General features: G+C 35.8%; 1 protein-coding gene across 3 annotated transcripts in view; it reads left to right on the top strand.

Annotated features, from left to right (window-relative positions):
* The window catches only part of Lap1 (leucine rich repeat containing protein 7 lap1), a 126,734-nt gene that overhangs the window by 42,941 nt on the left and 66,418 nt on the right, over nucleotides 1-17,375 (top strand). For all 3 annotated transcript variants that reach the window (XM_069838150.1, XM_069838148.1, XM_069838149.1), the window contains 3 exons: nucleotides 3,792-4,000; nucleotides 9,284-9,406; nucleotides 9,816-9,938. In XM_069838150.1, coding sequence (XP_069694251.1) covers nucleotides 3,792-4,000; nucleotides 9,284-9,406; nucleotides 9,816-9,938 — 455 coding nt within the window. The remainder of the gene's footprint in view (nucleotides 1-3,791; nucleotides 4,001-9,283; nucleotides 9,407-9,815; nucleotides 9,939-17,375) is intronic.

Genomic DNA, 17,375 nt, shown 5'->3' with positions numbered 1-17,375 from the left:
TGACATGTTGAACTTCTTGTGGTAATTCATCAGTGGACTTCAGAAATGACTTCAATGTTGGGAAGGTGCTGAGACTACCATCTTCAACTCGACTTGCCCACAGTCGTATTTTTTATAATTTCTGCCTCAATTCTGTCTCCAAGTCAAAAATATTCATACCACTACCTTGAAGACTCAAATTGAATGTGTTCAAGAACGTAACAATATCTGCTAAGTAAGTTGCCATAGACAACCAAGAGAAGTTATTCAACTCATCACATGGAAATTTAGTATCACTCAGAAATAGTCGTACTTCATCACTTTTGCATACAGGAGTGCATTGGTTATCTGGAGGAAAAATTTTGCAGCGATTTTTTGCAAAACTGAGTAGGTTATAAATTATGAGATATAAATAATGCCATGGACTCCCTAAATTAGTACCACTGATCCCCAGGGGTCCACAGACCACCAATTGGAAAACACTGTTCTATGACACTGAACAGGTGATTCATTTTTTATAAAGTTACAACAAATGAAAACTCTTTGTTCTGTATTAAATTTCTGCACCATGACTCATGCACTCACATGCCAAGAAAACTGACCATCACCACAGCATGTTTCTTGACTATCTTATCTTGTTTGTAGCTGTCCTTGCATACTGTACTTATTGCTACCCATTCGTGGGCAGGTATGCTCTGCTTTGCTGTATAACTGTGCCGCTAAAAGCAAGCTTGGCTAAATTATGGCTCTGTAGATGAATATTAGACTTACGTATCAAGGTTACAGGCGTCTCTGCCTGATATTAGCTACCACGGTAGTGGAGAAGGAGGAAGCCTTTTCTATCGAGTCTTACCAGACTTTACCAGTGATAGTCAATTACAGGAGGAATTCCAGGGAACGGGTAGGGCAAGGGGAAGTCACTTTGATGATAAATGAATTTCGAAGAGGTAGAGGAGATATCTCAGTACTAGAGAGCTTGTTGCGTCTTCTGATCCAATGAGTGAATGCTCCTCAGTCTACTAGGACCCTTAGATTTATGTGGACAAGTTGTAAGTTTTCGGAGAAAGTAGTGGAGTGGAGTGGGTGTACTCCTTTCAATTGTGTTGTAATGAAACAGTCTTGGCAACATTGACAATCAAACAAGGAACTGAAGGATGTATATTCACCATTTTCACCATTTCCTGTATCTCCTAAATGGAGCATAGGAAATCTGCGAACTTCTGCCATAGAACTCTTTTCTAAGCCTAGTTTTGATCTCTTGTCAGGTCTTTCCTGAACATCTCATTGCTTTCTGTTTCTGTGCTCTTCTACCGGATGTTCTGTGGTTTGTCTCTACATCTCGTGCTTTGCGGATTTCATTCTCAGTTTTGTCTGGTAATGTTGTTTTCATCGCAATATAGCATGTGACCAATCCTTTCCCATTTCATACAGCATAACTGAATGTCAGTAGTTGTTTGGTTTGTCCTGTTGCACAACTCCTCATTCAAGATGGCTTGCAGGTACAATATCTTCGGGATATCCCTCAGCACTTGTTGATAAACGTCTGAAGGCTGCTGTTCAGTAGTTTTGTCGTCTTCCACATGTCACAGCCATACAGCAAGATAGATTTAGCATTAGTGATGAAGGTGCGCAGCTTTGTGTTGATATGAAGCTCTTGTGAACTCCAGATTAGTCTTGAGCATCACATATGTATGTATATGTATGTTATATTTCATGTCAGCAATACAGCAATACATTCGTGTAATGTGAACCTCACAATTTTGCATAAAGTGCCACAATTACATTTAATACATAAACACTTTCTTATGGAACACACTATTATACCTAAATTTCATAACTACAATTTTTATTCTCTCTTATTATCCAAACGTCACATTTATACTTCCCTTCCTGCTCTTGAAATATAGTTTTTATGCTTAGTCATTGCTTTATACCAATCACAAACTTATCACCTATTTCTTTCCTAAGTAATATTCATTTTCCAAATCTATTCTTCATTATCATTTAGTAACATGAATCTATTTATTTTACTAGACTGTGTATTCATTCCTCTACCTTTTCTTCCATTTTTAACTAGTATCATACTATCTTTTCCTATAATTCTTATCACTAGTCGTTACTTTGTGCTATAACAGTTCGTTTTTCTCTTCACTATTTTCTGACCCTTTTATGTCCACATACATACATACATACATACAAATGGCTTTTAAGGAACCCGCAGGTTCATTGTTGTCCTCACATAAGCCCACCATCAGTCCCTATCCTGTGCAAGATTAATTCAGTCTCTATCATCATATCCCACCTCCCTCAAATCCATTTTAATATTATCCTCCCATCTACGTCTCGGCCTCCCCAAAGGTCTTTTTCCCTCAGGCCTCCCAACTAACACTCTGTATGCATTTCTGGATTCGCCCATACGTACTACATGCCCTATCCATCTCAAACGTCTGGATTTAATGTTATTTTCCATCTAACCTAACCTTTTGTACTTCCACGAAGTCTATTCTATATCTAGCTAGTTCTTTTGTTACTAATGTTACCCCACCTGTTCTATAAAGACAAGTTATGTTCCAAGTTCCAAATCTCATAACTTTATTCCTTTGCTGTGGTCGTGCCAGAGAATCCGTCCCATTCAGAGGCTTACTGTAAGGCTTCGTAACAAGCTGTTTTTACGGTGATGAGTTGTTAGCCCTTCGCCCAACCTCCAAGCTGGAAGACCACCCCTTATCGGCTGTCCACACCTGCTTATTCAATATATCGATTCCCGGTTGGGGAAAGTTAACTGGTTGAGGTTTCTTCTGGGGTTTTCCCTGAACCTAATATGAGCAAATGCTGGGTAACTTTCGGTGCTGGACCTTGGACTCATTTCACCGGCATTATCACCTTCATCTCATTCAGACGTTAAATAACCTAAGATGTTGATAAAGCGTCGTAAAATAACCTGCTAAAAAAACACACACTACAGATCTTCAAACATTTTTGCTCACTCAACAATTATGTCCCTCACTGTACTTATTCTAAAGAGGTTCACAGACCAGCACTACTGCAATGCATCCTTGAGCTCTGGTTTCATTCACTTCAAGGGCCAAGTATTGGAGAGCGAACCTTGCCACAATCTTAGATGCCATTCAGCCTAAGGAAATATATGTATATATATATATATATATATATATATATATATATATATATATATCTCTATTGCCGTCTCTCTCTCTCTTTTTTTTCTGAGTGTATATGTGGCTGGATCAAACATGTAATTAAATGTGAAAGACATGGTGAAGCATAGTGGTTAAGTGGTGAAGAATTTGGTTTTTGGCAGTGGCATTATCATTGTATCATTATTTTCTTTGAGTGATTATACTCGTCAACTGCCACCTCATTATTAGTAGTCTCTGAAATCTAAAAGTGGTTTTTATTATTATTATTATTATTATTATTATTATTATTATTATTATTATTATTATTATTATTACCACCACTACTATCATTATTATTTTAGTGGGGATGGGGGAATAATAGAATGTTTGCAGGGGAAACAGGTGTATCACATGAAAACCTACCATAAAGAACATCTTTGTTCACCACAAATTTCACTTTGACTCGCTGAAATTTAAACCCAGATCTTCAAATGGAAATCTAATGCTGTAAATATTCAGCCAATACTTCACTTATTATGTTATATTATGGAAGTAAAATATTGGCAGAAAAAAATATTTTTCACATATATGTCGAGAATTCAGATATTGCCTTCAATTTTGTAAACTTTGACTTTAATGAAGTAGTCCGTTAATTTTTTACTTGTTTGTTAACAGGAAGTACTACTGATAAGACTGACTTGGAAAGTAATCCTAGACATTTGTATAAGGCACCTGAGCGTCCACACATCAGATTTTCAGCAGATGCTGAATCTGATGAGACAGGACATCTTGTACGCGCTCCTACTCCCTATCCCAAGGAGCTCCGTGCAATGGCGAAGCATGCACGTTCATACCAGCAGCACACTCGTAGAGCTTCCAGAGAGGTAAGCAACATAATTTATGAGTGAAATATCTGAGCTCCTGTATTTGACATGCCAGAGGTATACAAGTAGCCTCTATGGTGGAATTCTTCCTCCTCCAATTGTACACATTCATGTATCGATCAGTTTCACAGCACCACTGAAATTTTGGGACTGTGATGACCAGACTGTGGATTTTCGGTTCCTACACAGCAACAAGACATCACATCCCTTGGCATATGGAGGGAACATAGCAGTGAGTTCAATGATCTCCCTGCACCTCACATACATTTAACATTCGGTATCAGGACCGAAAATCCGCTGTCTGGTGATGACTCGTTACGAAATTTTGTGTTGTTTCTATTTTTGGACACCAAAATGTGCCATGAAGAGTTAGTCAACAGATGCAATGTGTACCTGGAAGTGGGAACTGCAGACATATTATTCAAAACTCTTTTGGGGATTTTCTTGTAATCTCAATTTTTAAAATATTGGAAGATTATTTTACATACAGCAAACTACAGTATATGAGATATAGGACATTCGGCTTTACTTCTCTCCCAGAAAAAAATAATAATTGAGGTGTTCTCTGAAACAAAAACTTTACTACAGAATCTGAATTTGAGAGACAGAGTATCAAATATTTTAGATGTGGAACAACGTCTTTGAACAGAATGACATTCAAATGTTTCTAAAATTGCTAAGTTAATATTCAATACAATTCAATTTATTAAACCATTAAACATACAGTGATAGGCTTTATCACAATACAGAAGGGGGAAAAAAAAACATACATTTGAAAATGCACATATAATTGAAAACAGTAAAGTTTAATTAGAATGAAAACACAAAACATTTTGAAACTCTAAAAATTAATGAAAACACTTCACTCTTAATGTATTATTTGTAACTAAATGTAAATAACTTTATTTATTAAAAAAAAATTTCGTATGAATTTATGTTAAACTCATCTACAGAGTAGAAAGGTTTAATTAAAAGCCAATTGAAGAGTCCACTGCAAGAATGATGGATGTCATTTGGAATGCATCTTGCAAGAGAAGCAATTGAAAGTTTGAAATGCTTAGCACTCAAAGTTTAACTGTGATTTTCCGATCATTACTGGACAATGACTATCAGTGTTAATGCCACATAACTCTCTATGATTCTACATATCTTAAGGTATGCATTGACAGTCTTGGTTCATTTTCGACAAGAAAGTGAAATCCATCATTCTTGCAGTGGACTCTTCAATTATAAAGTTTAGTTTTGAAACTCTTGGTTGGTAACTTATAATATTGACTGGGAAACTTATTATATAATTTTATTCCCATGACAGAAGAATTTGTACTAGTTTTATGTAATCTACAGTATGGAATATTAATTTGTTCACTATTTATAATTTCATGATCATGTATATTGGCTACTAATGAGTAATTGTCTATATGTTTAGGTCGTTTATATATATATATATATATATATATATATATATATATATATATATATATATAAATTTATGATGGTTCATATCTGTGGTTGTTTGAAAAGTGGTCGACATTGTTCAAGATAGTTTGATTGACATAGAATTCTAATGGCTTTCTTTTGCAAAATCCAGACACTCCCAATTTTGCTACCATTTCCCCAGAAAATTAAAGCATACCGAATTATTGACTGAAAGAACGAGAAGTAGGTACATCTTAAATAATTTTGAGAAATGCAAAGCCATCTGTGATAGAATATCATTGGTTAGAGCATATAATTCATTCAGAGCAGAGCTAGAACATAAGAATGTAGTGTCATTAACATACATAATTGTTATAGCTTTAATGAATTTAGGAAGGTCATTTATTGCTATTAAGAATAGTAGTGGACCAATTGTGCTTCAGTACAATTTTGAAAATTATGATGGACTGGAATGTCGTGCCTGATGGAATGAGAGATCCTAGAAGTATTTTAATCTACAAGGGGAAAGGAGAGCGATGCAATCCTTCCAACTGGAGACTGACTTCTATATGTTCTGTTGTTAGACGATTAATTGAGAGAGTTATTGATGTAAAAATGATACAATTCGTCCTTTTCGATGAGAACCAATGGGGTTTCGTCAGTCAACCATGTACTTACATCAATATTTCGTTAGTTGATGGTTGTTTATGACAAGCTAAGCAAGATAAGAATGATCTTAATATCGTCATGTTGGATATAACTCAGGCTTTTGATAACGTGGGTTTTGAACTCTAGAACAAACACTTAACACGCAGCCTTTACCAACTCGCCTTCACAAGTTAATAAAAACTTTAACCAAAAGAAACTTCACTACCATCCATTCTTCAGGTTCAAAGTCTGATCGTATCGAACTTAAAAGAGGGGTTTTTCAAGGATCTTCATTGTCCCCTCTCCTTTTTAATTTATCCATTGATTTCATTATTAAAGAACTGACAGAAAAATATATCATTGACCAATATGGTTTCCAAATTAATTCAGATTTAGACAGTCTTACTGTATCAGCCTTTGCAGATGATCTAGTTGTCGTTGGTAAATCCATGAATGCAGCACAAGAGCTCTTGCTTCTTTACTTCAAAATATTGGCCTACAGCTCATTGTTCAGAAATCAGCGTTAATTAATATTCATAAAGGAAAGCTACTTGAAAAGGATTTGTTTCTTCACCATGACTCATATATAAAGGCCATTGAACTAGAAGACACAATAAAATATTTAGGAATAACTTTCAATGATGAACTGCAGTTTAATTCTGAAGAATTGATAGTTTCCCTTCGTCAGGATCTTGAATTTTTAGTATTGGCACTTATGTTGTGGCCTGATCAAAAACTTAATATTGTTAATCAATATATCTGGCTCAAACTCATATATCCCCTGCAAATGGCTCCTTTACATAAATTATCTCGAAGTTTTTTGGAAGATGTTGATAAGATCCTTCGAAGCTCTGTTAAAGAAATGCTTTTCCTCCTGACTAATATTCCAAATAGCATGCTGTACGCTAGTAAAAAGTTAGAAGGACTTCAGTTAATACACGCTTCGTGGGAAGCTTTTCTTCAACATTGTAACATCTGTCTATCATTAATCAGAGCAGATAATATGCAGGTTAATATGATGAGGCAGATGTTGAACTCAAATCGTTGTGTGATTCCCTCTGTCTGTCTTTTCCTGAAGACTTTACTAAAGCTACAATTCTAAATTTTCGAGAAGAATTTTGAATCGTGACTATGAATCATGGAAGACCCTTTCAGGACAGGGAAAAGGTGTTGAGATGTACAGTGAAGTTACAGCCGCCAACAGTTTAATTGCTAACATGAAAGGGCTTTCGACTAGTGAATGGATATCTAGTCTGAAAATGACAGCAAATTTAGCAGCTGTTTGTTCCATTCCTGACAGATCTCTTGACGGTACCTGGTGCAGTCATGGCTGCCCAGAGATCGAAACTTTAGCACATGTCTTGGGATTCTGTGAACAGGGATTGCTCTTGAGAAACTCTAGACATATCTTATAAGATCCAAAATTGCTGCCACGTTAAGAAATAAGGGCTGGATAGTAGAAGAAGAAATCTCTTGACTAGCTGAAAATGGGTCAATGAGACGAGTTGATATTTTAGCGTACAATGCTGACACTAAACAGGACATCATTGTGGACCCCATGATACGTTTTGAATTAGGATTAATCAGTCAACCGAGAAGAAGTCGATCTATGAGCTTACAGTCAACTATTTCAAGCTAAAATATACCTTAATTCATGTTGAGGTATTTGGCTTGCTCACAGGTGCTCGAGGGAATATACCAGCTCATTTCATACAATTTCGACGGCAATTTGCTCTGCCAACTTCTTTGAGGGATGACATTGTGATAACAGTGTTAAAAAAATTCTGTCCAATCCTAATTAATCACGTGTTACCACATTAATAGCAATTGTAATTTTTCATGCACTTTAGTCACTTGTTCGAAGGCAGGTTGGAAACTCATAAGTAGGGGGCGGATGTTGATGAAAAGTCATCTTCTTATTTTTCACATTAGGAAGATGTCTATTAATATAGAAATCCTTTGTATGTTAATATCAACATAAACAACTATTTTCTTATATCGCATTTTTTGCATTTTTTGACGTTTTTGAACTAATAGTTTTTTTTTATAATTTTTCGGCTTTTATGGTCATTTTTAATACTGTGAAGAACTTTTAGATCGTTTGGAATGCATTTTACTTTCTTCTTTACTGATAGGTCATTAAATCATTTTCTAAGCAAATAGATCAGTAGCAATTACCTACTGAATAACTGTGAAATTTGAGTTTTATAGTTTGGAACAGACTCTAAAGTCCATCCCTCATTCCACTGAAGGCGTCACTTGACACAACAGAAGTAATATAAAATGTTTGACAGCAGCTTACTTTAAGTGAGAACTTTGACCGCTACTGTTCTTTTGTCGGTACGAGGGTGTCTTTAGAATTTATGTTTGGAAGGGGGGAAACTTTCACCATGTCCTGGACTGGACGTTGTGTCCTCAACATGGTTCGGAAGGGATGTCTACTGTAGTAGACAGTATTTTTAACACAAAGATTGCAAGAATGCACACTGCACCCACAATTTGTTTTGTCATTCACACTCCCTCATCTGAAAGATCTGGTAACAAAAATGAAGCACGGCAGGAGGAGGAGACGTAGAATGAAGGCACTGACAAGGACCACCCCTGATTTAAACACATTGTGGTGCGAGTACGGTGAATAATATTTAAAATGACATTTTCTTTTAATTTTATGTAATTTTTCAATTAGTTTAAGGGCATTTTAATGATCATTTTCAGTAGATGTTTAGGTCATCAACGTCTGCCCCGTACAGTCAGTAAGTGACACTCATAAGGCATCAGGCACCACTCATGAGAAAACTTAGCGAGGAGATAATGGAATAGTGTGTTCAGTTCCTTTCCCCCTCCATTACATGCATCGGTGTCTAGTAACATATTTCACTAATCAGACTTAAAATGTATATATAAACAATTGTTCTGATACATATTCTCAAGTGAGATGTGAGGCTACTGTCTAATAATAGATATACATATCAACCAGAAACTCAAGCTGGGGTGGATGTATTATTAAGATTTTAATATATGCTGGAAACGAAAAAAACAATGTAACATACATTAAGGTGGTGGGGATGGGGGAGCGGTGGCTGTGGCGGCGGCAGCGGCAGTGGTGGCAGTGGTGCGGCAGTATTGGTAGCAGCATCCATTCATTTTTATTTTGTCATTCTTAAGGAATATATCTCCGTACATATATTTATAATATTCTTGATATTTGAAATTTTTCAGAGCGATAGCGAGGCTCCATTGCTGGAGGAAATGGCATCTCCTGGACCAAGCGCCTTAATAAAAGAGGCGAAAGTAAAGAAACCGAATACGGTTCCTCTTGCTGCTCCTTCAAGCAACAGAAGGGTATGTAATAATTTCAGGATAGGGAGTAGTGTAATAACCTAGTAATATTTTGCATGTTATTAATAAACCAATAATTCATAAACAGATTTTCATCAGTGTCAATAATTACTGTGCTTGAATTTAGAAACTCTTTATTTATAGATAAAATTGACTCCATAATTGCGTGGTATACACATCTGCGAGAGTCTCTAATATTGGAACCATTTCATTATAATGAACGAAGTCATTTGCATTTGTTTTGTTTTTTTTAGTAGGGAAGACATATAATTTGAAACTTCTCTTAAAGGCCCTGTCAACTTAAAAATAAAGTGGTACTCAAAGGTTTTCATTCATTTTTTATTTTGTCACTGCTAAGGAATATATCTCCATACATTTCTTTCATAATATTCATGCTATTTAAAATTTTCAGAGTGATAGTGAGGCTCCATTGCTGGAGGAAATGGCGTCTCCTGGACCAAGTGCCTTAATAAAGGAAGCCAAAGTGACAAACCCAAATACAGTTCCTCTTCCTGCTCCTGTGAGGCGCAGAAGGGTATGTAATATTTTCAGATTATCACCACTCCTGCTAATTTTTTTAATTATAGCATAATTACCTAGTTATTTTGTATATTATTATTAAACCAATAATTCATAAACAGATTTTCATCAATGTCCAGAATTAGTGTGTTTGAATTTAGAAACTCTCTTATTTATAGATAAGAATTGACTTCTTATGTGTGTGATATACATGCCTGAAAGTACCTAATATTGGAACCATTTCATTTTAATGAACTAAGTCATTTGCAATTATTTAGTTTTGTCAATATGGGAAACATATATAGTGAAACTTCTCTTAACAGACATTTGTCAAATATGGACAAAATGATATTTCACTGCAGAATTACTAGTGCTCTTATGGGAAAATAAAGCCTATCTCCATTATAGGCCATGACATCCCATAGGACACAAGGAAGTTACGAACACATTGGTGCCTAGCTTTAAAGCTAGCAGGCTCGCTATCAGTGATATGAAAGACAAGGAAGCTTGCAGTGCACAAAGTGGAGCTTGTTTACAGGCTGCTTTAATCTCTCAGCTGACTCTCAGCTGATTAGGTCACCTGCTTGAAATCTGTGTAGACTTGATATCCCAGTGGATTCAAGTAGTGAGGACGAATTTGATTTACTAGACAGTGCAGGATCAAAGTGGTTAATATTTAAAAACTCCTCTTCTTGAGTGTTCTGTTCACCCTATAAATAATGAAAGGGTTGCATTTGGTGAATATCATCATCTTTTTAAAAATGTGCAGAACTTTCCAGAAAAATTCTTTAGCTACCTGAGAATGAAAATGGAAACTTTCGATTATCTTCTCAATTTAACTAAAGATTCCATAGGGAAGACTTGAAAATTGCCACGAGAATCCTATTTTGCAGGAAGAATGGCTTGTATCACACTGAGGTAAATACTGTACAATTCAATAAGGATGAACCTGATTCCATATGGCAGGTCTTTTGAACACACGCACAATCAGTTTTTCTACATTCATTGTGTGCAGTGTTTAAAACTTTACAACTACTGACACTGGATTCCTGCCACGCATCACACTGAGGTAAATACTGTACAATTCAATAAGGATGAACCTGATTCCATATGGCAGATCTTTTGAACACACGCACAATCAGTTTTTCTACATTCATTGTGTGCAGTGTTTAAAACTTTACAACTACTGACACAGGATTCCTGCCACGCGTGACACGAGGTATGCACAAGCCGGAGCTTGACAGGCTGCTAGCTGATAGTCTGAGGAGCCAAGAATGATATTCCCCGCTCCGTTTAACATTATCATGTCATAGCATCTATGATATTCAAACAGTCGCGCTGCATTTCTTTTATTGATAGGTCAATGTCCAAGGGAAGCATAGAAAAAAATTCGAAATCAAAATATTGTTTTTAAAAGTGAGAAAAAAAGTATTAACTTTGAAGTGATCTGTTCAAAATAAAAAATTTATGGTAAGCGGCAAACTTTTTTTGTTTTTCACGATAGATGGGAGATCAAAGTGAGAAAAATGTTGAATAAGAATGGAAATTCATTTTAAAAGTTATCACTGCTCAAAATCTTTACTGGTTACCCAGTTACGTCAAATTAAAGTCGAGACTAAACCAAACGGGTGTAGTTTAAAATAAAATACAAATTTGTGTAAATTAAAAAGCACGAATACTTGAGTTAAGTGGCACAAATAATTAATAAAAGTCGTCCCTACTAATTACAAAAGTCATCATTGACATCTGGTCCACAGACCACTTCTCCAATATCTATCTACTCCACGCCAAGACTTGCGTTGCAAGCTTGAAAGAATGACTGAAATCATCTTTGGAGCTTCCGCTTGTTGGAAAGCTAGCATTAAAGCGACCATCCATGAGTCAACGTGTGTGATGTCATATGATTCTAGCAATTCATTTCCCCATTACCGCTACCAGCTACTCTACCAGCTAGTCAACCATCATCAATGTGTTCGTATCCTAAGGCTCTTACTTGTACACACTTGATACTGATGACAATTGAAATAACATTCCTGCATGCTCAGTCACGTCTGTGGCTCAAGTAATTGCAGACTATACTTCCATCCAGACAGTCTGGGTTCGATCCCCAACCAGTTTACATTGGAATTTGTTGTGGACAAAGCAGATGTTACTGATGGTCTTTTCTCGGGATACACATTTCTCTCTGTAGCATTCCACCAACACATTCCACTTTCCCCTCATTCCATCCATTGTCTGCAATAGTTGGTAAAATTTTGAGGGCGATACAGGTTTTTGATGCTGACATAGAAAGGATTTTTGGCTTCAGGCCCTGGGGCTTATCAGGCTACTCGTTTGAGAATGGGACCTAACTGTCAGGGCTGAGGCAGGATGGTCCACCTGTCAGTATTGGATGCACGAATGCCTCTTTAAAGTCCATCCACTCTTAAAGTGATCCTAACATAAACAAACCCCAACTGTATCCTTCCGCCATTCGCGCCGCAATTACTGTCACATTGACAGGGAGCATGTGTGAAGTACATAATTATGGCATGTGATATAAGTACGGTATGCAGTATATTAGCGTAATAAACGAAGTAAAATACAAATACATGCTCTATATAAAATTAGTTACTATTAATAGTATTAGTCTAATAACAAGTTAGTAAGTTTTAGTAGAACAATTAGTAGTTTAAGCATCAGTTATACAGTAGGCTATATTATATACAAGGTGAGAGGTTATAACATTGAAAAAAGTGCTATGATTGCATTGTGACACTATTATTGAAAAACTGTCCTTTTTCCGTTGGCAGACGGTTGATTAAATTTGAAGTGATTGTTGTCAATGTTATTCATATCTTTTTCATTGTGCGTTTAAATTCATGTACTCTTTTAAAGAGTTATGAATAAAATTTACCGGGAGTTACAACCTTACCAGTTTTTGTTTTTTTCTTTCCGAGCACTATTAATGCTTGTACACGACACACCGGTAAACTCAGACGCTAAATTCACTATCTCTTTTATCGGAAGTTCTGGATATTTTTCACTGAACTTGTGAAATACAATTAAAATAACTGTTTTTTGGCCACTAGTCAAAGGTTTGCTGACTTATGTTTTACAAATTTAGTTGGCGACACAGCAACAGAAGACTCAACACCTTCAGCCATTTTGTTGCATCAGAAGCGACTGAAGTGCTGCCACCCTCAAATGTGTCATGCATATGTAATAAACTATTTTAAATTGTAGTTGATCTGGTTGGCGAGTTGATATAGCGTTGGCCTCCTATGCCCAAGGTTGCGGGTTCGATCCTGGGCCAGGTCGATGGCATTTAAGTGTGCTTAAATGCGACAGGCTCATGTCAGTAGATTTACTGGCATGTAAAAGAACTCCTGTGGGACAAAATTCCGGCACATCCGGTGACGCTGATATAACCTCTGCAGTTGCGAGCGTCGTTAAATAGAACATAACATTTAACATTTTAAATTGTAATTATTGATCTCAGAGTGATTAGATACATTTTATAATCATTTCTATGTTTTGGATATTATTATTTCAATTACGGAAGAATAACAAGTATATTCAGGGGACATATTTTTAATTCAGTGAAGGGATCTACTTTTTTCATGCGCGTATTGCTTATGCAGTGTTCTTCGGTGTCATAACCAGTGAAACAGGAGCTGGTTACATGGGTTTGTTTTGGCGCGGATCACTTTAAGAGTGGATACGGTATAGCTGCCTGTTGGACTTGGGCAATCATCATATATATAGTTCACACAATTGAACGAAACAAGCTTAAGTGCTTTTACACTCAAGGAAATATCGCTGGTAGGTCTACACATTTCTATTAGAGGTTGAGTAAACCCCAGACCAGGAGGATAAGATCAATTGAGAAAATACATGACTCCATCAGGAATAGAACTCGCTAGATTTACTGTGATGTTATTGTGTGCCTACATGCTCAATAGCACAGACAGCTATATAAATATACCTTACACTCAAAAACTTCTCAATAACAGACCCAAGACATGCTAGCAACGTTGTCAGTCATCTGGTAACTCTAATCGTAATTTCTTAGACCTTAGAACAATGTGTTTTTCATGTCATTCAGAACTTCTTATCACACACTTCTACACTCACGGCAGAACAGTTGTCCAATTCAATGCTTCCTCAACCAAAGCTGTTACGTTCCGTAATGGATGGGGTTGCAATAAAACAGATGAGCAAGATGAAAAATTATTTTATAGTGAAATGACTTCACTTATTTCTGATGTAGAAATGTGTCTAGGAAATAGAATTCTGAAATCGACAAGGAAACACACAAAAATTGCATATTTCTTTAAAATTGAAAATGCAGCTTCAATATTAAATGTTTCAGTCAAATTGTGAACTTAGGACTTTTTTCCATTATGTAAAATATTCCACAAAATTCAGAATTTTGTAATATAAGAATGACTGTATAAAACATTGTATATTCAAACTATCATAATTATTAATAAATTCAAAAGAAATAATGGTAAGACATGAGTCAAAGTACTGTAGTTTTATGTTATGTTATTTTCGCAGTAGTGGAGACTTCCCAGTCTGGGACATTTTTCAAGTTCCAAGATGTGTTCGCTATTGACAAGTTTAACTGTATGAGGAACAGATGACTATTTAAGTTCATACATTTATGTGATATGAATATATTTATACTCCTGAAGTTCATACTTTTATGTTATTAGTATGGTTTGGATGTTTATGACCTAGAAAAGTGGGAAATATGCAAGCAAATATGACCTTAAAAATAGCTAAATACGACCGAAAAAAAGACATAATAGATTCAAATTTAATTAATATATGTAATTGCCCAATTATTTGAATCACATTATTTTAACATTAAAACACAAGTTTCATTTTTCCTTGTAATGGTTTGCTTCTATATACAGTAGAGAGCAATTTTGTATGTAGTATTTATTTACACTGCAAGTGGGCAAGCACCCAGTGACAGTGGTACACACAATATAAACAATCACAATAATTATAATTAATAATAATACATAAAATAACCTAATTATAAGTGACCCTAATTTTACATTACATCCTACATATGTATAGGCCCTACATAAGTTTCACATTGGTACTGATGATAATCTTTCACTTTACTCTCATCTCACTCACTGTACTGGCACTGTGACACATTTCACTGACACTATATAACACATTTCACTGCCACTATAAATTTTCACTGATCGAAACTATTCACTGCACTGTAAAACCATAATTTCACTGACTTGCCACACTTGACTGATACAACAGTTTAAGACAAACAATTACAACCTTATTCATACTTATAAAACAGAACTACATTTAAACTAAACATTTCGGGTGCTATTCATAAACATTTTGCTAGCCCGCGCTACAAGTGTGCTAAACTAGCCCTGGCTATCGACTGGTTACTTGTACGGGATTCATATCATATCATATCGCTAACACTGGTTTATGAACACGAAAAATGTTAGTTCGCTGATCATCCACCAGAAGCCTGCGCTAAGAATGTCTATGAATAAGGCCCTTCTAGTCTAAGACCCTCTTACAAGATATTTTTAAATAATTTACAATTCAAAACAAGGGAGTAACTCGTCAGGCTAAATAAATACATGTCACCTTAATTTTAATTTACACTTTATACACAACTTTTTAAGTTATTCTTGAATCCCCTTAAGGAAGGACAGCCCTCAAAGACCTCTGCAGGTAGGTCATTCCACTCATTTATAGTTCTATTTAAAAATGAGAATTTTCTACATCCTTTTTCTGTTTCCTACATTTGATTTTAAAATCATGATCGTTCCTATCATTGGACGTTGGCTTCTCTAACTGAGCCGTTATGTCTACCCATGCCTTTTGACCTAGATGTGCTCTATACAGTGATGTTATTCTAGTTTTTCTGTGTCTGTTTTCCAATGTTTCTCATTTAAGTTCTTTTATCGTATCATTTTTGTTTTCTCTTTTACCTTTAACAAATTTAGCTGCCCTATACTGGATTCTTTCTAAGAAATTTATCTGATATGTTCTATAGGGATCCCAACATGTAGTTCCGTATTCCATTAATGGTCGCACTAATGTTAGAGACGCTATTTCCCTTGATTTGGGGCTAGCCTTTTTCAAGATTCTCATAATAAAGTGAAGTGCCGTCCATGCTTTACCCATAACATTATCAACTTGCTCTCCCCAAAAAAGTTTGGAGTTTAGATATACTCCTAGGTATTTTCTTCTGTTATTCACAATTCTTGTTCCTGTAAAGAACAATAACCCGTGTTAAGCTAACTTTGGATAAACAAATACCTCTCATAATTACAATAAAATAAAGTTCTATGTATTACATACTTATTTTCATTCTCCATTTATGGCAGCATTACAGTATATTATCATCTGCATCTTCAAATTCTCGAAGAAGAATCTTCTCCAGTTGTCAGTCAGAATAGTTTTGTATCGTGAGAAGCTTTGTTCAACATCACAAGATGTTATGGGAGCATATTTAAAAAGGGTGAAGTTATTGCACTCTAATTGTTGGTTGTCTTCATCTAAAACAGCTTTACAACCGTTTAAAATGTCACTAATTTTGCACATTGTTGAAAATCCATAATTTCCATCCAGCACTTTCGTAAGTTTGTCCTTTATGGAAACCGCTGCACTGCCTCTTGCTCACCCTACTTCGTATTCTACGTTTTTCACCAGTTCCAGTTTCATGTAACTCTAGACCAGTTGCTTTCAAGCGAGAAATTTATTTTGCGATACCTCCATAATTTTGATTTTATGTAAACCAAATCACCCAGCAAACTGCTGGAAAACAATTCCTGTACAATTTTGATTGAAGATGCATCAGTGCTGTCAAATGTCAACACAATTTTCTTTATGTCTTCGTAGTTCTCGCAGTAATACTCACCTGCATTCAGCCACGTGCCCACTGGCTAAGTATTAGTTGGGCAGGAAGTGGGATGGAAGGTGCTAGTTCTTTAAATTGTTTCACTCTCAATGGCACCTTGACAAATATCTTTTTGACATTCGATATCAATTTGTCCACATCGGGAAAATTAAGTCGTATCCCCTCCGCAACTCTATGCAAACTGTGAACTAAGCAAGTTCAATGCACCATTTTTGGATACAGAATCTTAAGGCCTTTTGTGGCTTTTATCATGTACGATGCTGCATCTGTTAGGAACAAGAAAACATAATCCCGCTTAACTTCACCATCCCACAACAGTTTTGTAGCATTGTCGAATAGCATTGCATTTGTTGAATGATTTACTGCATCAAGAACTTGTGAATCTAGTAAAAATATATCACCGGGCTGGTTGGAAAAGAGCATTCCAGTAACAATATATGCAACGTATTTCTCACAAGTATCAGTCATTTCATCAATGGACACCCAAATGTTATTGTCCCCTTCACTACTTCTAGTTTTTTGCAATACACTGGCATAACAAGAAGGTAAATA

The sequence above is a fragment of the Periplaneta americana genome, chromosome 10 (assembly GCF_040183065.1).
Source record: "Periplaneta americana isolate PAMFEO1 chromosome 10, P.americana_PAMFEO1_priV1, whole genome shotgun sequence".
NCBI lineage: Eukaryota > Metazoa > Arthropoda > Insecta > Blattodea > Blattidae > Periplaneta > Periplaneta americana.
This window is presented reverse-complemented; position numbering and strand designations above follow the sequence as displayed.